This window comes from Synchiropus splendidus, chromosome 1 (genome assembly GCF_027744825.2).
Source record: "Synchiropus splendidus isolate RoL2022-P1 chromosome 1, RoL_Sspl_1.0, whole genome shotgun sequence".
In the NCBI taxonomy this organism is placed as follows: domain Eukaryota; kingdom Metazoa; phylum Chordata; class Actinopteri; order Syngnathiformes; family Callionymidae; genus Synchiropus; species Synchiropus splendidus.
This window is the reverse complement of record NC_071334.1, coordinates 46089233-46110470: the sequence shown is the minus strand read 5'-3', so window position 1 is coordinate 46110470 and position 21238 is coordinate 46089233. Positions and strand designations below refer to the sequence as shown.

Here is a 21238-nt window from a genome sequence, read left to right as displayed (position 1 = left end):
ATTAATGCCAATGAAATAATTTGGTGCCCCGGATCCATTTCCCTGAGAGACTGTTGAGACTGATATTTTTGAAAAAAAAAAAACAAAAAACAGTTTATAGCTGAGCAGTTTGCACTTCCAGGCTGCTGGCATCTGCTCCTATTTAAAGCACCGTCATTTAGCACTTGCTTACACTGGCATCCGTGACAACATGCTGGGTTAGGCCACTTTAGCTTTTTCATTTTTCTCAAGATTTTGTTTCAAATTCTTTTATGTACACTGTGTAACTATTTTCTAAAATTTGAAAAGGCATTGCAGCCTCAAAACATTTGCGTCACTGATGGCCTCGAGCCAAAATGCTCCCTAAGTAAATGAACACTGATGTTTTTGAAAACTTTAACTTGCGTAACACATTTAATGCAGCTCCACTATGTCTCTCAAGTCTTTTTTTTTTTTATCCGTGCACAGATTCATTAAAACAGGTTTCCTCTTCTCAAATATCTCATCTATTATCTGCCGCTTCTTATGTTTCACCCCTGAAGGCGAAAGGCTTTAACCCCTGTCCCCCTTCACCTGCGGCACAATGCCCCCCTCTGATCAACAAGGCCAGATTAGGAAATGTCCGAATGGTCGATCTTGTGTCCTCTTGTAGATAACATTCAGCACAGTTCAGATTACTCTGTGATTACACTGTATCCTTCCTGATAGCCTGGGTCCATTCTGCTTCCCGCTCAGACTTCTGCAGGCCTATTTTTCCTCGGTGGTTTTGGTAACCATGTCTTGATATGAAACTATTGGAGGTGCACTCCCTGTTGTGATTTTCAATTAGATTTAATTATTGCTCTGCCAATTGTCAGATGCCGCCACAGTCTCCCGCTTACCTGTCTTCTCTGCCATTTCACACTCCAGCAGCCACGTCGCACCCTGAGGCGGCCTGACACTCGTCTGGAGTCATTAAAACATCAGCTCGGTCTTAATTATAGCTTCTGTCACTGAGCTTCCCCTGGCCCACTTTGTCCTTTGATCGGGGCCACCGCTCATGTTGACCAGAGGTAAAGGAGCGAATCGCCAAGCCCCCCCTTACTAAAGAGGAAATGAAAACGTGTTGCTGATGGCCGCGCTGCGAGCATGGACGGACCAAGCACCGCCTGTGGGGGGAGGAAGTGGCCTTGTAGTGGGGTGTGATAGTGTATCAGGAAGAAGGTCAACCTTTGCCTTCTGCATCCCTCAGGTGCATTTGTTTTCACCTGTGACCATCTCAGTGACCACATTGCTTGCTTACTGACTTCATTTATTTTCTCCTCTGGTCTTTATTGCTTCTTTTTTGGAGCATGACTGACTAAAACATTCACTTATGCATTATTCCTAACCCCTTGCATCACAGATATTTTACCTCCTCCTTCCACTCTTCCCCTTGCATCACCTCCATCACCGTGGACCCAGTTAGTGCCAATTCAAAACCAATGAGGCAACTAATATGTGGAAGGATAGAAATGTACTTTGCTCCAAGTTCATGCAGCCGCCTTCCCCTGTGCTGTATGGGCCACGTTTAGCACAACAATATGAAAGAAGCAAAGACTGCCAAAGGAGCCACTCTATGCTACACGATGGTGCGCTTCACGCCCCATTTCCCACCAATACCCACCGCCCCCTCCCTCCTTCTCCATCACTACCTTTTCCGTGGGCCATGGCTTTGGTGCAGGTCCACCTGCAGGGGGGTTCTATTGAAATGCATTGATCTTTCAGTCCCTTTTCACTTCTCTTACTTTTCATTTTCTCTTTGTGTCCACCAGAACCTTCATCAGAGGGCAGGCTCTAGTTTGAGCTTTGATCTATGACTGTTGTGTTTTGAAAAATCCTTGACCTTATTTATTTCCAATGTCTACATGTGCATAAGTCATGACCGAGTATTATGAGAGTTAAAAAATCTTTTCATGCAAATCAAGTCTTTTGAGTCTCCTCAGGCATTGAACTGCGACTAGAGAGGCAGCCTTGTCTCAATCAAATGTCGGGGAGCGAAAACGTGTGGAAGGTTCTCCCACTTCTCACAACGTTTCAGTGTTTAATCTGTGCTGCATCGACATGCTCTTGGATCAAGTCCAATTATTGCTGCAGGGTGTTCCTAAGGCTCAAAAACAGTGGCCATCTGATGGATTATGAACATATCCAACCTCTCACGCAATGTGTTATATGGGGACGGGCCAGCTCTTGAACCCTGCCATTCTGGCCTTGTGGCCCTAAAGACCTGGCATGTTGACGTAGTGGATCCCCTTTGTTGTGCTGTTAGAGTCGCTACTTGCTGTCCATATAGCCTGAAATTGCCATTGATGACTGCAGAGCTGTAAATTTGTCTATGGTATTCTGTATTCAACAGTTCTTTGCTGTCAAGCATCAAATGAATGGGTGTCAAACTCCATTACACAAAAGGCAAAAACTTTCAGCAGTCCAACTTGCATGCTGTGTAACTGAATTCGTTGTCAGTCTCACTTTATTGGTGGGTAATTTTGGTGTGAAGAATCGACACTGTCACACAAGACTATGGCCCCATATTTTTCCCCAGGATGCATGAACCTGCATCAAATTCCCTTCACTCTGCTTCAACGTTTTTGTCATTTGCTCGCCAGTAAATGACACAGTAATCTCTATAAGTCATGATAAATGACGTGCACAGGGCCACTAGTTTTTGGTGTACTTTAAATTATTGGGCTTGATTTTGAGCCAACATTCTTAGGCTGTAACAGACCATATTAAATAACTTCAGATTTGGGCTTTGAGTTTGACCTGTGAAGTAAGGTGCCATTCGGTGGCCCAGACGATGAATGAACCGGTAGGGGCTATTGTCTAGTAAACATGATTCTCTCACCATCTTACCGTGTTAAACTCAAACATTTGCAACGGTTTCTCCGCATTACTGTGGTTCCCTTGGACTTAAAATTCAGTCTGCGTTGAGAAATATGCATCAAAGGCTTTTTAGGGTGGCCATTTCGCCCCTCTCTGGCCCTCCCTCATTTGGCATCTTTCAGGGAACTGAGGCAGAAAATAAAGAAGAGGGAGATGGACGCCTTCTCAGTCAATTTCAGTGTTTAGTTAAAAGGAAAGGAAGTGATTGCGCCGCTCGTTTTCTCCTCACTGACAGGCGAGGGATGCCGATTAGTTATTGTATGATGATTTTGTGTCTGGTAAAGCTTTCCATTTAAATGCACCCAGTAGTTATTTTGCATAGTCCCCCTGCAATTTGCCTCAGCTCAGAAGACATTGGCCATCGTCGTGTCCTAATGCTGTGTAATTGTTGAAGGAGCACATGCTCTTTCATGTCGCAACTGATGAAATCGCTCCGGGCTCCCACCAGCTGGAAAAAGACAAATGTCTGTCTTTCTGGACAACTTTAGTGGATCTGGGATGAGGATTTTTCATATTCACACTTTGTTTGACAGTAAAAGAGGAGCGGAGGATGTTGGCTGGCAGAGCTGAAACTGGAAGATTATAGTGGTGGAGGAAAGAGACGTGTTGGAATCAGTGGCTCTCAGATTTAGCTACAGACAGGTACAATATTATCAAGCACTTATTGTTGCTCCAATAGGTTCTGTCAGAGTATCACCAGGTGTGCTTTGACTTGTCAAGTGTTCACTATCATTGCGGATGTGAGTCATTTCTTTCTTTTGCCCTTTCGCTGTCTCCTCAATTCACCTTCTCCATCCTTCCCCTGCAGCGAAGGGCCGCACCGAGAGAATCAAACCAAATAGAGGAGAAAAATGGAACATTGATTTTCTTTCTTGTCTTCACCGAACTCCTGATGGCTTCTTTAGAGTCTGCTTCTTTACGCCTCGTTTTTTCTTTTCTTCAACCCACTTTGTCTATTGTATCCCTGCGCTGATGCCATTTACTCTGTGATTTGGTCCCTGAAGGTCCAACGAAAGTTTTCAACAGGAATTCACATGTATTATAAAGTAATGATCTCTACGTGTTTTTCAGAGCCACGCTCCAGTTGACCTTTATTTGATGACCAGAGACCCAAAAGATGCACCCTCTATGCCTGATGTCCTGGAGATTGAGTTCAAAAACGGTTTGTGTGCTCGACAACATGCCACCTGTTGACACCACTTACACTCTCACTGTCTTAAGGTAGCTTCCCTTTCCGGCTATTTGTACCCGTGTAGTCGTGGTTTCAAGCGACATAAGGGGCTTCCTGCCATCTGTTAAGTCACATCCAAAAAAGAAGCTCAGTGTGCAGGGGACACATCTAATGTTTGTGGAAAGTTATGGTGGATTAAAAAGGCAGAGTTGCCCTTTATCTACTGCATATTAAGAGCAAAAGATTTGGATGCCACTAGGCTATCTGTCTATCTACTGTCAGCTTCAGTTTCGTTTCACACACATCACTTTATAATCGCGGCTGTGATTTGTTAAGGCACCATGACTTAACGCTGATGTTCAGATAGATGTACAAAATATTACCTTTACCTGTTGGCTCTGCTAATCCTTTAGGATCTCTGAGGCAAGTAGGTCAGAACATTCCACCTTTTTTTTTTTTTTTTTTTATTTGAGAACCATTCGGTCTGGTGAAGTCAGGTGAAGAATGATGAAGTCTTACATGCATATGTATCTGAAAGTAACGATAGACCACTGATCTTAATTCCAATCATTCATAAACATTGTGTTGTGTAAATCAATGCATCTTTAGGACAAAGTGAAGTTTCTATATTTGTACATGCATGTGCTTTATTGTCATTCTACGGAAATACAACAAAAGTGAAGTTTAATCTTAAAATGCCTCCACTTGTACAATGAACAATGTTTTTGCGGTTTAGTTAAAACATAGGTAAAGTATAATTGTAGGTAGTGTAATGATACAATATTAAGCATATAATAATGGCACGTGGAAATCAACTTCTTTTTATGAAAATATTTTGAATAGATGATTACACTCATTTCTTTTCATAAACTGCTGGCTTTTGCTCACTAGGTGTCACTAGTGAGCACCGTTATACGAGAAGGTCCTCTAGTTGATTTTACCATCACTAGTCATGACCTCATAATTTGGGATGTTGAGTCTCCTACCTGCCTCTCTTTCTTGCTAATGCATTTCACTTTTAAGCATCCCCAAGGTGTTAAATCACTCCAGTAGAGTGATTTATGGCAGTGGCCTGTTTTAAATGCGATCTGTGTTTACATGCTAACACTGTGTTTACAGCAGCCTCTTCACCCCTTCTGTTACTTAACGTTGGTGGTTTTCACCGCGGGGCTACAGCTCTGATGCTGACCCAACGCCACTTTATCACCATTCCTGACCACCCAGACTTACCCACGAGGCCTCCCTGCATTACGTAGTCTAAACCTGCCATGTTCTGCCCCGGGGTGCAAACACAGGCCGGAAGCATTAAGTCCCACTAATACTCAGAGGCCCCGAGGGTCACAGAAGCGCTCATTAGATATATTGCCACCAGGGCCGGGATGAATAGTAGAAAGTGTCACATGTTTGTCCAAAGACAAAATGGAAGAAGAAACATCCAAGCCTGAGGCAACCGGCACAGATGTCCCTTCATCCCAGGCCACTGGTGGAGGCTGAAGAGCAGCTACATCAAAGACACTAACTCTTCACATCAGACACCACTGGACGGCTTTATGAGTCAGAGTGCTGATGGGAAAACAGAAGTTCAGAGACTGTTGGAGGCTTTATTGAGAATATTTTCAAATCGAAGATGCTTTTAAAAGTTGCAGCCAGTGCTTCTGAGGCTATTAGAAATACATTTGTTCTCACCTAGTCAAGGGGCATGGCATTATGACCACCTACCTCTTTGGTTCTGCTTTGTTGTCAGAAATGTAGTAGCTGTGGTCAGTGGCTAGTTGTCCAAGGGTCCCGTGATATGGAATAAAAGTCACTACTAGATGCCAAACAAGGGTTTAGACAACTCTATTTAATCACTAGTGTCCCAGTGCCAGGTATTTTTTCTCCTCCACTCCAAAATGCCAGAGAAATGGTGCACACCTGTTCCATCCACCAGTGACCATACTGCAACCAAGATTCTGTGTTCATGCTGAGTCCAGTACAAAAGCAAATACGTTTGTGAAACACAATCATTTTGTATGGGGAAAATCATTATACAATAGGAATTGTAAAACAAGGGTTCGTTGGAAATAAGGCTGGGCGATAATTTATTGTACACGATATACCGCTAAATCTCCACGATGACAATTCTGCATCTCACAATAAAGTCTTTTGACATGCGCCTCACTCGCTGCAATGGACTCGCAGACATGAACATGACGAGACCGTGATGGCGCACCGCGCTCTCCAGCTCAGCAGTGTTTGACAGCCGACACCGGCGTGTGACAGCTGTGGAGAGTGTGGTGGACTTTGGTTCACGATCGCAGTTTTAAACTTAATTTTAATTCAGGGTAACTTTGATGATGACACTGGTCGACACTGAGTCTTTGGATCCATGTTTATTTCATTCGATGGAGCGGTCCTCATAGGTTCTCTGACGCGGTCGTCTGTCTTGGTTCATATCAACACATGCAGGTCTCCCGCGGCGCTATGGCCTCGGTTAAACACCGTGGTGAAAATTGTTGGATATTGGACGAACTCCGGTATTGGCGGCGGCGTCCTCTTCCGCGTCCCCATTAGGGTTCACTGATCACAGACACACTCTCACAGGCAGCGTTAATGCTGTGACCCGGCATCAGTTAAGGACCATCAACAAATTGTAAAGCGGTCAAAGTATTAGTGACATCTTCAGTGAGGCAATTAAGAACAACCATTTTAGGTGAGGGAATTGTGAAAAGGTTTTTCATCACACAGGACAAAGGACTGACAGTTTGTCCAATGATTTCGAGAATACAATACGACTAAATTCCTTGTCTTCAATAGCATCTGGGAAATGTATCCAGACTGGTCCATAGTCAACGTAAACTATTAAGATCAATGAGACACAGCAGACAGACTCTACTGCAAAGTTTCACCATAGAACAGTTTCAAGAGAGACTGTAGTGTCCAACACATGGAATAGGATGAAAATGTATTTTTCGTGATAATTATTGTGAATTTACGTGAATTATTGCTGAAATTACAACATTTATCATGACAACTTTTTTGGTCCATATCGCCCATCCCTAGTTGGAAATAACAGGAGAGGTATGTAAATGTTAGAAAAATATAAGAGCAGTTTTTGTTTTTCTCCATCTGTCTAATAGTAAAATCAGTCTGATGAATTCTCAAAAACTACCTGAATCTTTTTGATAGCCGTTGTTCATTGCACAAATAGTGAAGGAAAGTTGATTGACAGGAAGTGCCATAGCATCACATAGGATGCAACCGTCTATTGTCATGTTCAATATACGGCCATTTATATAAGCAATTAAATGCACAATTAAAATGTGCTCTCACTATAATTAATAGCTGAATCAAATAGCACAGTTTCTTGTAAACAATAATTAGATTAGATGGCCTTTATAAGTAAGCTACAAAGTGACAACTTTTAAATGTAAAACACATGAACATGATTTTGATACCAGAAGTTGCAGTTGTAAACGTCAAGTGTTCCTTCTTCGCAAACCAAACAGAAAAGGGTCTGCTGTGTTTCGCAGTTAGAATCCTCATTTAATGGCTGAGTGACATCCTCACGTGACATTTACATTCACGGCCACATTTTTGGGGTTTTACTTTCCAGCACCAAGTTCCACTTTGAACATGCAGGATGTGGCGAATGTGTGAGTCCGTGTTCTGATAGCAGCCCACAGCATTTAAACATGATTAACGGTCTATCATGTGAAACACATACCTTAGTGCTGTTCAAGGTGCTACTGTTTTTGATTGTATTTAGTTACTTGAACTTATATTATGGATTTTAAATGCTCCTTACTTTAACTGTTTTTAGCCGTAAAGGTAAAGTTTTATGGGCCAACATTTTTTATATTGAAATGTCATTTATTATTTGCACTGTCCAGCAGAGCAATTTGAATTTTGTCATGTTTTGCTTGATAATGTTTATGCTTCTTGATCATGATTAAGACAAGTTTCTGCATCTGGTTTCATGTGATACACGTCCAGTGTTTGTCATTGTTCACTGCCGCCAACTTAAACTTTCTGTATTTAAAAAGCATTTCACCATCGTTACTTCCAACCCTCATTTATATTCATCCATCAAGGTGGATTGTTCTACACTTTACCAGTCTCCTCGTGCACATGTTTAACTACAAAACAAGCAGGTTCAACAAAGTTCAGCCTGAGAGGAGATGGGCCTTTGTAACCCAGTGATGGAGTAGTATAGCCCTGCACGGTTTCGCGGGTTCTCTGCTGGCCTTCGCTCCATTTTCACACATATTCTCTTTGCCTTTATTGAGCGCCCTATGACAAAAGCTGTTTTAGTTGTCCACACAAAGGCCTGAGCCTACTCCTCCCTCTGAGCACAAGATCAGCACAAGAATGTTTCATTTCATTCCCCCTCCCACCTTTTCATCCCTGCCTTTCTCACCAAAGTTTTCTCACTGATTAAAAAAGAATATTTAACAACAGGAACCTTTTCCCCCGTCAACTAGTCTCCTCTATCCCTCCCTCCTTTCACGCCAGAGAGGTGAAGAGGAAAAAGAGACAGAGAGGAAAAATGTAAAGCAGTAATTTTTCCTACAACTGTGTCTGCGCTCCCATTGTCTGCACTGTTAGGCAGTGAAGAACTGAGAAAAGGGGATCATGGCAAGAAAAAGAGCCTTGAGTGAATGATAAAACAGGCATGATGGAGAGAGTGAGAAAGAGAGAGGCGAAAGGCCACTCTCACACTCTCACATTCAGACACTTAATTTATTGAACTTCTAATCTAATTATTGGCAATATGGGAGGGGCAGCGTTTCGAAACTAGGCTCTCCTGCACTTTGAGGTGTTCCCACCGAGATTCCAGCAATATGAGAATGGAGCAGTGACAAAGCCCTCGTCCAGAAATAATGGTCAAGACCTTCACATGCCACTCTCCTTTAAGTCAGCAAAATGTAACCCATTTTCTCGCGGGGTGAGAGGGGGGGACTCCTCCTCGACAGTGTTTCTTTCCCTCGTGTTTTCTGTTTGCCTCCCCGTCCATGTGGCTTTTTAAACAGCACAAATAAGCAGAACATCGACAGTGATGGATGTGTGTGTTAAGTGACTTTGGAGAGGAAGTGTGTGAGAAGGGAATGTGGGTGTCTCTGGGACTTTGTTTGCGGTGGTGCGTCGGGCACATGACGATCGGGATAAGTTTGGTGATGAATCTGGTTTGTGTGCCGCACATGCGCATGAACACTCAGCGGCTGGAAAAGAATGGCAGCACTAAAGAGAGTGTGGGTGACAAAGCAGCGTGTGTAATTGAATTAGTTGAAGGCCTGCCTCGATTTCACAGGTTTCTAAAGAGCTGCAGCCTTTGAATTTATTAGCCCTTTTAACCGCTTCCTTTGTCCTTCCTATTCATTTTTGCTGATGATTGCTCATTTCTCTGACTAAAAAAACTGTCTGTTTTTTCATAAAATCAGAAATGGTGCTTAAAGTTCCTACATTAAAGGGTTACTTACGCTGTGCATTCAAGAACAGCAGAAAAACAATGCCCTTGAAATCAGTCTGAAGACTGTAAATTATATTCTTTTTTCTTGTCATAGTTTACTGCTGAGGGTCAACTGGATTGAAGTTCATCATCATCATCATAAAGGTTTTCTACTTGCCTTCTCCTTGTTGTCTTTTAGGGGTCCCCATCAAGGTGGTCAATCAGAAGGAAAATGTGTCAAAGGAAACGCCACTGGATATTCTGCTTTATCTCAATGAAATCGGGTAAGTTGTCCATCCAGCTTGTGAGGGAATTGAAGGAGGTTCTTTGGGAGTCTGTATGTAAAATATTGTGAATTGTTGTGATGCCACAGTAGTGATGTAGTGTTTTTCTGTCAACCATTTTAACAAATTGTCATTTAGTTATTAAAACAATTTAGTTTCTATGTCTAGACATGGAGAGAAGAGGTCGACTGTGAGAGGAAAACAATTCATTGAGTAAATTCCATTCATTGGCATGTGTTTTACACCAGATCCGTTTCAATGTCATTGTGAGGAAGATTTCATTTCGTTAAAATGGTTAAAATGAAGTGGATTTTCTTTGATTTACTAACTTTGGCCCTTAGAGGGAAGCATGGAGTCGGTCGCATCGACATTGTGGAGAATCGATTCATCGGAATGAAATCCCGAGGTAAAACACTGACTACTTTTTTTTTTGTTTTGATTTTTGTTTGACTATAAAACTGAATTTGGCATGTACTTCAAATCAGAATTGCTTCCCCCCCTCCCCCACAAAATATGTCAGCAATGATGCTCTTTAGCCGTTTCATTTGTGGCAATAAACCCTGTTTAATCCTACCTGTCTAACTGCCATGACCAACTGTGTCAGATGCTGCGTCGAGTTTTTCTTTCGTCTGTCTAGAGACATTTGAAACTTTGATGTTAAGTGGCTTTCTTTACATGTTGCACATTCAAGACCGTGTGTTGACGGTGTAAGTTAAGACCCACACACCACCTACACACTCATCTTTGACACTCGCTTCTATGGTTGGGAAATTTCGTGGCTGAAAAGGCTTCCATGCAACTTGGCAGGTAGAAATTGGAAAATGGGCAGCCCACTTTTCTCTCCTCTTACCTAAACAAAAGATTAAAGCTCTTTCCTCCTCTGCCGCAATAAAGAGAGGTGGTACATGTGGCGTCTAAGCGGTGGGATAACAACTGTCGAGTGCTGGCCCAGTCTGCTGCTGATCGGCACTCAGAGCAGAACAATAGATGGCTGGCGTGATTGCAGGACGACATGTCATACTTATTTGTGATGGGTCATATTTGTTTGTAAATGGTCACGGAGGAACAAAATGGTTTGTCAAGAATGTTGTCACTATCTGACAAAACCATTCAAAGTCTCATCCGACTTGCATTTCCCAGCTGTCAAAGTGCTTTTCAACCTTTGACCCTCAGACCTGTGATGGAGTGAGATGATCAGAATCCCACTCATACCACCAGGTACAACAGATGGATTCATCTGTTGTGGGTTTGGCTGTGTACAAACCAGACGACAAGGGACAATAACTAAAGATAATTAATTGAAAAAGGATATGGGAAAGAAAAGTTGCAAATTCTGACATCTATGTAAAAAATATATTTTTAGATTTGTTTTTATTACTTAGGTTTTTATTACTACAAGTAAAATGTAGCATTTCCATTATTTTAATTCAACAGTAGCATATATTGGCAAAATATAAACTAAATTAGTGAGGCTGCTTAATAGTCCTGAATTCTAATGTTTGATTCATTTTTCAATAATGGAAGTATATGAGAGCTTTTTTAGTACTGCAACTGACTATTTTTGAGGGCACTGTCTCTTTTACCATAAGAATACACTCTCTTTGTCACAATTATTATTTTTAACAACTCCCCCCCCCACAGGTGGGTAACGCAGATCTCACCAAGAAATAAATCCTGTGTTGATTCGCTGCAGGGTTGTGGAATGGTTAGCATACCATCTATATAGATTAAAACTTCAAAAACCACTGGAGGTGTTTTCTCTTTGAGCTTAACTCAACATCCAGTGTTGGAGCTTACCCTGAGTGCCTTTTCATTGTTGTCTCTTCTCTGTTAAGCTCGCTAACTTTTGGGTGCAGTTAAGCCAACTTGTGTTTGGGGGCAGTTTTAACTTATTTATCTGATGAACGGAAATGTCCCTTCGCGCCCCCACTGGACCGCAGATAACTGGAAAGAGCCACAAGCCGTTTTTGGCATCCGAGGCTTAGGACAATTAGCAGCATTGCTAATCTCTGTTTTTGGCCGACAGCACGAATTAAGACCGTCTCCTTTTTCCAATCGGGATAAGGTGTCTCTATTTTTGGTTACACTGATTTAACTGCAGGTTCTTGGGATGCTTTTTTTTATTACGAATGAATGAATGGATGGATGAATTGTTTTAAGTGGGGATGTCTGGATTTGTTCTCTGTGGCTACTATGAATGTGAAGTCATATTCTGTGACGGTTTCAACTGTCATAATTTGATGGCTTAATCCCCTTAAGGGGTCACAGGGGCTGCAGGCTATCTCAGCTTCATGGGGCGAGAGGCAAGGGCCCCTCTGGATGGGTCACCATAGTACAAGTTGACTGCCTAGCACTCAAGTCACCAATGTCAAATTTAAGCTAAATCTGGCTCACCAAGTCATTTTATGTGGCCTACAAGAGCTAAATCGCAGACTTCTATGAAGCATTAGTTCACACCTAAAATTATGTGACCTCCAAATGCAAGATTGTTTTCTACCAAGTGGAGATTATCATTATAGGGTGTGTGAGTCACCAATTATTCTAGGTACATCCAGAAAATGAGGTTCAAGGAAGTCGTTTGATGAAAAACTGGAAAGCAAATGTACATATTAAGGTGGAATTAATGATGAGTAAGTATCATTTTCATATCATATTTTTTGTGTTGGCACTACTCTCTGTTCAGACTTTGTGGAAAAGCTGTTCCAACTTCAATATTTGTGTGTTTTTTGTCCCACTTCCTGTTTCAAATTGTCCTTCCCTGTGCTATGGAATTTTATTTAAAGTGAAGAATAAACCAGGTAGGTTGTTTTGACAATGGGCGGAAAGCCACATTTGATAGACGTTGAATATTTATTTTTGAAATGAAAATAAGTTAAGTCGAGTTGAGCAGCTTTTGTGGCATATAACGTTGTACATCGTTGTACTACCTGTAGCAATGACTCATTTGAACCGAAAAGTGCATTCATTTAAATGCTCTGGAGTGCAAAACTTGTTCAGCATCAGCGGACTACGTTTTCATTTCTGGCTCACCTTTGCAGCTTCGGTGTTAGAACATATATTTTGCTGTTTTAATTGGCCATACATGTGACTTGAGTGAGCCTTCAAGCTTTTTAAGTGCACTCCAAGTCCCCTGAATCTCGCCACTCGCACTTTTATTTTTGATGTCAGATATAGGTAGTTATGTCTCCCCAACCCTCTTTTTTTGTATTCCTTGACGTCTGAGTGACAGCTTCATTTCTGCTGTCATGTACTCCATCTTCCCACCCCTCAGCTTCCCTCCCCATCCAGAGGGGGTAAATTACAGGTTAGGGGGAGCCCTGGTTGAGGCTGCAGGCTGGCAGGGGCCTCCTACCCTGTCATTTAACCACAACACCCTCATCCAGGTTCTGTGAGCACCGTGAAGGCCTGTCAGTCAAGGTGCTGATGACTAATAGAGCTGTCACCTTACGTGTCTATGTATATAGCAAGACCAGATAGAAGTTCAGTTTGTGTCTTTCAATTGTTAGTTCACCATCAAGGTATTGCTAAAGATGCTTTATGCTGTGCAATAGAAATACTGTAAGTGTGTGTTTGTAAGTTCTTGAAAAGAATATAAATTCATAAAATATTTTTTCATTGTATTTCAGTCGTTGGTTGTTGCATTTCTTCCAAAATACTTCCTCTCTCAGTTCACATCAACTGCTACTGATTTTTGATGGCATAGCGCCATCTTTTCAGGTCTTGCGTAAAAATAAGTGAGCTGGGAATATAGTCAGGATTTGATCATTAATTCTGATCCCTTGTAATTTTTGTTTATGTTTTTGCAGGAATATACGAAACCCCGGGGGGCACCATCCTCCTTCAGGCACATTTAGACATTGAGACCTTCACCATGGACAAAGAGGTCAGACGCATCAAGCAAGGACTCGGAATTAAATTCTCCGAACTCGTCTACAACGGTAAGTCACTCATGTTATCGATCTTGGTGATCAATCGCATATTTGCTACAGCAAAGCTTTTACAGCTTTCCACTTTTTCAGTCATGATTTACAAACATAATTTTTTGAATAAGCACCAAGCATTTCACTTGTTTTCATATGACTTTCTTACTAACTTTTTTTTATTTTATTTTATTGTCACGTACAGGCAATACATTTGCTGTTAAATTTGACTTGTGATGATGACATCGCATGCTACTGCTATTAAGGTGTTGTTAGACAAAGAGTGTTTTTAATGAAAAATGTGACACGGTTGTTTCAGTCATTTGACTGATGAGGCAAGGTTGCTGAAGGTGTCAGTAGAGAGCATCTTCCTAGTCAAAAATATATTGTGGCTTGAGTTCAAAATGCACAACTGCGTTATGATTGTTCAAAAATAATTAATTTGCTATAGAATTAATGTAACTGTTGATAAATTTCCTGTCAAATTCAAATGTAAAATCTTTTCTTTTTACAATGATGGAGATTATCCTGCTGCAAATGCTTGCGTGTGCGTGCGTGCGTGTGTGTGTGTCAGTGAGAGGCAGAGCTTTTCTTGGCTCAGGTGTCTTAATCCTCCATCCTGCTTGGTCTCCAGTCTCCTGCACCTTCATCCACATAATAGGATCACAGCCATTAGGGACTGACGGCAAGTCTGTCTCCATTATTGCCCCCAGAGACGAGATCCAGAGACACATAAATACTGAAAGGTGTCGCATTTGGAGGCAGAGTCCAGATTAAAGGCACCGGGGATTAAAATATGTGCTAACTCTGCTGGCGTCAGTGATGGTCATTAATGGTCACAATTTACTCGCCATCTGTTTGGCTTTAATCGTCAATTTTGGTATCAGAATAGGACTGATGTCTGACATGTCATCACACACAGTTAAAAGGGGAAAGAAACAAAAGGGTCATGCTAGTGTCTGAGCATGGGCAGATCAGCTGCTGATGAGCGCTGCACTCCTGCTGAGCAGTTCTTGACCTCTGAACATGGTCACTCAGCATTTGTCCATCTGCCTTTCAGTGACGGAATAGAACTGCAAAATGAATTCAGAAATTAAACGTGGGCTTTAGCGGTCAGATCAGAAGGAATCATGTGCCCGAACCACAGAGAAAGGAGTGCTTTTGTCAGCGTCCTGGACTATCCTGATTTTATCACATTGCATTTGTTGTGTTTGACTTTAGCTGCTCCTCATAGTGTTTCAGTACTTCATGTTCTTTTGTCCTTCCAGGATTCTGGTACAGTCCAGAGTGTATCTTCGTGAGACACTGCATCTCCAAATCCCAGGAGGACGTGGAGGGTAAAGTCCAGCTGTCCGTCTTCAAGGGTCAGGTCTATATTCTGGGCCGAGAGTCGGTCAAGTCCCTGTACAATGCGGAGCTGGTCAGGTAAGCAAGGGAACTGTCCTAAAATAATATCGCTTATAAATTCAACCTTCAACAAAGGTGTAGTCAGTTGAGAGAATCAAACATCAAATAATGGTGAGCTCTATAATGAAGTGGTTTAAAGCCTCTTGCAATAGATCTAGTCTGTTGTGGTGCTGCAGCTGTGCCCTGACCACAGAGCGACTCTTCCACATGTCGAGTCACTTGTTAGGTCAGCACGTTCAACTGCTGTGGTGACCTACACATCTACACACTCAACCGTCTCTTCCTCACAAAGACATCAGAGATGTGTCAGGCTCAGTTCCTGGAGGGCAGCTCTACTGCCCCCACAACATTCTGTGGCCTCCTCACTGTGGCAACAGTGGGTTTGTTCAGGAGGCTGACCCCCGATGCCCTCTGGGCAGGCTCAGCACTGACCAAAGTAAAACCCTCCATATGCCCCTCCATCTCCACTTCAGTCACACACTTCAGTCGTAGCCTCCAGTCACAGAGCTAATAGCGGTCTCAGTCGGAGTGGAGAGGTGATTCTGGAGACTTTAGGAAGGAAAGTGCTCGGCTGTCACGCTTGTTAGGAAGGTCAGAAAGAGTGAAACTCTAATTCTGACTTTTTTTTTTTCCTCTTGGCCAGTGGAGTTGTTGAGCATCTGCTCACATCATTTCATCGTAGCATAAACAAAAATGGCAAATGATTTAGCCTCAGATGAAATTTGGTTTCAGGACGTGAGTGTAAATTATAAATCAAAGGGTGATGGCTAACAGATCTGTCCAGAGCTGGCTAGCTGTGGATCCAACGTAACTGGGTACGCTATGATGTTGTGGAGGAACATTACCACTGCCTGCTGCTTCTAACAATGACAGTGGTGATTAAAACATGCCCGTAATGATAGAAATATTGTAGCGATAAAAACTATGTGAAAATCATAGTATTAAGAAAATGAATGTTAGTTATCATTAAATGATACTTGCAGTGTAACAGAAATGACAAAAACACAGTACTATGAGGGAGCCTTTTTTGAAGAACAGTAGATATTGGTAAAATAACACAACATGACAATATGAATGTTTTCATTTTTAGTGAAAAAGATTTCACAAATATTCAGAGTTTTTCTGTTCTAATATTGCTTTGTTTTGGCACATGAACGAAGGCCCAACGGTGGCTTTCACCGGACCACATTCCAACAATCATAAGCTCTGTTAGCCTCTCACTTCATGTGAGCTGTGTCAGAAGATTTCACCAAAAGAGTTTTATCTCTCTCAACCAGACTTTGTGTTTTAGGCTCTCGCCTGGCCAACTGTCAGCGCCTCACACTTGTGGAAAGATAAACAAGTTGTAATTCATCCAGCCGGTTGCTAAGGAACTCTGTGTCGGACTCTCAGGAAGGCTCGTGTTCTCATCTCAATACTTCACCTTGTTGAGGGTCATTACTCAGCAGGGACAACACGTCACTGTGACAGAGGTGTTGTGTTTCACAGAGTCCTCAGGGCCACTGACAGATGGAGCCAAAAGTTTTGCTCACAGAGGCTCATTACAAATGTCGCACAACAAAAAGTCTTCACAAATCTGTCACAGATGCGGTCGGCCGCAGCGATACTTTACACCGGCTCGACTGTGGAGGAGAGTGGTGGGTGACCAGAAGAAGACTCTGATTTTCACTGTCATCAGCACATCGTGAATATTACATCTGTATAAGGCATTGGTTAGGTCTGTTAATCAACCTTCTGCAGTTTTAAAGCGGATTTCTCGATTTAAAAATGGAATAACTTTTTTTTTAATAGTTCCAAATCTGAAAATTATGATTTTAACATAATCTTGTGTGTATTTTTTGGACTTATTTGCAAGTTTCTGCTCAGCACAGCCAACCGTTTCTGTAGTGTGTGTGTGCGCGCATGTGTGTGTGTGTGTGCACACGCTCGTATGTGCGTCTTTTCTGCCTCCACATCCCACTGAATCACACATCACACAGCAGTGACCATGGCTAATGCTTCCCTTTCACTCTTGCTGCTCCGCTGATATCACAGCTGTTTCCTCCTGGACTGCACTCTATTCTGCACTCCCATCACCTCAATCCGTTACTCTCCGTGCATGATCCTAAACACTACTGCTTTCACCTCTTCACCTGATCCTACATCTTCACTCTTCTCCTTCACAGTCTTCCATCGACTAACTTTCATTCTTCTTCTCACCTGCCTCTACCCTCTTGCTTCTCTTCTCTTCCACCGCCTCTCTACAAATCACCCCGTCATCAACAGACATCATGACCTGTCTGATAATCCCCTGAGCAACTGAAATTATTATCACCAGTCCCCTGAGAATGTATTGGTCTGAGAGAGGTCATGTACGACACTGACACCTTAAACTTGTCTCAATCCGGGATTGCTACCAGTTTGAAAACACAGGTCAAATCAAATTTAAATTTAAAAATGTACTCCTGTTGGCCTGATTTTTTTACTGTCCTCAATCACTTCTCGCACTACTCTCCTATTTACTCTCATTTATCTATCTAATAACATAAACATAAGATTATGCTTAAATCCATGCATTTTATGGAAACGTATTTTTTATTTAGCCGATAATCTCATCTATCGCGTCCGCTTTTTGGGTGCCGAGGAAAATTTGAAACACTTGGTTTCATTATTGTTCTTAACGTGCTTAAAAATGTTATAATTCCAGGGTGTTGTTGAGTGCGACACACCTGCTGCAAGTCGTCTCATACGCACTGATTTCGTCATTACATGACGACCTGCCACGGCGGCACACATACACACACAGAGCAGATGAGGCATGAAGCCCCCGCTGGCTTCCTGCTGGCGCTCGGTGGGCATCGGTAAACGGCATCATTAACACAGTGGTGACACGGGCCGCCCGCGCGCCCGGCTGAGACGCAAATGTCAGCCTCCTCGCCGCCCGACAGCCCGGCTCTCAATTAGACGGCAGGGTTTCTTGGAGTCGCTCCTGACGCACGCATTCTCCGGAGCCACTCTCTCATATTCAGGTGGCAGGTAGGGAGTCTCGTATTGAGAGTCCATGATTTAGTTGTCCTTCTCTCTACTTACAGTGTTTATCCTATCATTTGTTGGCAATTTCATCTTTGGCTAAGTGCTCCTGAAGAATGACTAGCAACTGAACATGGAGAGTCGCGGGTGCGCGAGGCAGTGGAGGACTCGGTGAGGCAGTGTATTTGGCACGGCAGGTAGAAACTGCTGTAATTGCGCTGCACGCAGGCTCTTTGTGAGACGCACTCAAGAGAAATGAGCCGTAGGACGTGCAACTCCCTGACACCGTCGCTCACACAGATGCAGATAGAAAACCGCAGCCAGCCACTCGGCTCAGGCTTGATATGGTGGGATTGTTTTAAAGTGCGTCTGTAAACATCAGCATACTGTGGTTTTAAAGTATTGATTCTGCGTTAGTCAACATAAACAATGCTTAACTGGAGCCCCCAGGAAGGAATCGATCAGCAAACACAGCCCCTTATCAATGATCCAATTATCCCAGCAGTCAATCTGCCTTGTATTTCCTGCGTTGATATCAAGTATTTTGGACCAGAAAATGTGATCATTTCTTATGGACGCAGATATGTATGAAAGAGGACGTGGTGGAAACTTTGCTGTTTCTGCATCAACCTAATCATGTTTTCAGGTATAGAGGCACTATCATCGCGCAGACCTCCACTGAGCAGGTCATTTCTCCCAGAATTGTGAGCCAATATTATTGCGCTGCACACAAGCACATTTTTTATCATTTGAAATGTAATTCATTGTTCATATTCAGTGTGCGTTGTTCAAGCATTCTCACACACATACACGCACACGCACACTCACTCAAAACTAGTAGGGTAGTTTTACTAGCAGACACACAGATGCCGACAATCGTGTGACCATCTTGGACAAGGAAATAAAGAGACTTTTCTAGTTTTGTAGACAGCTGTACATTATACTAAACCTAGATCTACCTTACTAAGAGAGTCCTCCACTGTCAGACTGTGCCACCCAGTACCGAAACCATTTCACACAGCCATCATCAGATTTTCCCAAAGGCTAACGTTAAACTTGAGTCGATTCCTCTGCAGCATGGATGTCCAGGGAGACTACGACCCAGGTGATGCCTCTGGATTCATCCGAGTCCACGCAGTCAGGTGAGTCGTACAGTCTTCGTGAAACTTCTGAAGGGGTTTCCTAACTGCTTCTTCTTCACCGCAGGCTGCGGGAGCATCATCGTCTGCAGGGTTTGTCCAGCAGCAAGCAGTAGCTTCTGTCCATCATCCTCCATGGCTTTTACTTCTGCTGGAGGAGCCACTGTAGGAGCGTCCTGTTACACCAGGCTGTTCAGACAGATCTGTGACAAAGAGTCATGCAACATCTTTTGTTCATGCATCTAAACCCCTAACTCTAAATAAAGAGCCATGTCTTATCACATATCGCTTTTGTTAACACTTGGTCCTTACTGATGACTGTCAGAATCTAGTATGTAGATCAATCTTGACAGGAGCACGGCACTGGTCAAATTCTGGCTCGCTGCAGCTCTTGAAGCAGAAGTGATGAGACCGTTTCTGAGCTCCAATGGCACAAGTCAGATGGAAAGAAAACCAATATGTATATTTTACCTCTCTGCATGGGGTCTGTAGGCTGGCAGATTTGGAGGGAGGAGGCGGTGATGTGAAACAAAGAGAGAAAATGGTCTCTCTCTGACCTGGGGCGAAGACAGAAATGTCGATCCAGAACGATCTGGATCTGAACGATGAGAATCAAAGCATATTATCTAGATTTATATGCGTTATATTAATTGCATGAAAGATAATTCTGTTTTTATGCCATAAAACAAAGATGTGAACAACAATGGTGTCATCAGAGAAAACATATATCCCTGTAGAAAGTGAGTGCAACATCATGTTTGTCTGTTTTTTCTCCGCAGGGCTGGTGGAAAAGCAGTTTAACAATGTTCAGTTAGTTCAGTATCTTGGCCTGGAATCAAGGCGAACCAGCCAATCTGGTTCTGTCCAACAGCTTGAAGCCGAATCAACATCTCTTCATAGTTCTGCCTACCTTTGAAGACTTTAAGTACCTCCTGAACAAATGCCATCACTTGTTCAAGAATGATAAGCATGCTGTTTTCCTATATGAATTTATCATCGTGCATGTTTTTCTCACGCGCCCCTTAAACAAATCAGCACAAACCCCTCTGCACCTCAAACTCCACCAATATCAACAGGCATGGCAGCATCTCACATGAAGCGTTGTTGTTCACCACCAGAGGCAGTTGCACTCGAAATGGTGACATTATCTGTAATGAAAGTTTAGTTGGTCGCAACCACAGTATGTGCAGCAGAAGTTGTGAAACAGTGGTGGGGGCATGTCATAACACGTAGCTTCAGCAGTTGTAGAAAAAGGGAAGTGAAAGTGTACTATGAGTATACTTATTTCATGCAAGTATACTAGCTTACTTTTGACATGCTAATACTTAAAAGGAGCACAGTGAAGTATACTTATACCAAAATATACTTAAGCAAGTTAAATTCAAGTATACTACTTTTTTAAAGTACAGTATTGAGGCGATCCAGAAGCAAACTGTGCAAAGGATCATGGGAGAGGATGACCCGGGGCCGAAAGCAGAACTGAACATTTCATTGAATGACTAAATAGTTGCTGATCACTGTGAGTGTGACCCTCTGCCGTCAACCATAGGTGGCATGTTTTGTACTCTTTAGTCAACAGTGTTGATGTACTGAAGCGTTATGCACATTGCCATCTGTACACAGCTGGGAGGTGTATGTGTACTCTTTGGGATGGTGTACACGATGTACAGAGAATTGGTCTAGTTAGTGTGACCGTAAAATACATTTGATTATTTGAGAAGTATATGCTTTGTACAGTCGTAGTATTCTATCTACTTCTTGTGCACTTACTGAATACTTGAAAGTGTACTTTTGTAAACTAAATATTTTCCAATTCAGTCCAAAGAAATGTAACACTAATATACTGTCTAGTGAACCACTAGTATATGGTTTGGAGTATACTTGAGAGTGTACTTTTGTAAACCTAAAAGGCTCCAATTTAGTACAAAGAAGGAGACTAGAAGTTTATGCTTGGTAGTACACTTGCTGTACTTATACTCAAGTATACTTGATAAAATGAA

The 21238-nt window shown here is 42.5% G+C and overlaps 1 protein-coding gene across 1 annotated transcript in view; it reads left to right on the top strand.

Moving 5' to 3' along the window:
- The window catches only part of ass1 (argininosuccinate synthase 1), a 29358-nt gene extending 9842 nt beyond the window's left edge, over positions 1-19516 (top strand). Inside the window, exons 9-15 of the mRNA XM_053853220.1 lie at positions 3952-4042; positions 9679-9763; positions 10105-10169; positions 13570-13701; positions 14952-15108; positions 19176-19241; positions 19306-19516. Of these exons, the coding sequence (XP_053709195.1) occupies positions 3952-4042; positions 9679-9763; positions 10105-10169; positions 13570-13701; positions 14952-15108; positions 19176-19241; positions 19306-19354 (645 nt within the window). The 3' untranslated portion in view covers positions 19355-19516. The remainder of the gene's footprint in view (positions 1-3951; positions 4043-9678; positions 9764-10104; positions 10170-13569; positions 13702-14951; positions 15109-19175; positions 19242-19305) is intronic.
- The last annotated feature ends 1722 nt before the right edge of the window (positions 19517-21238 follow it).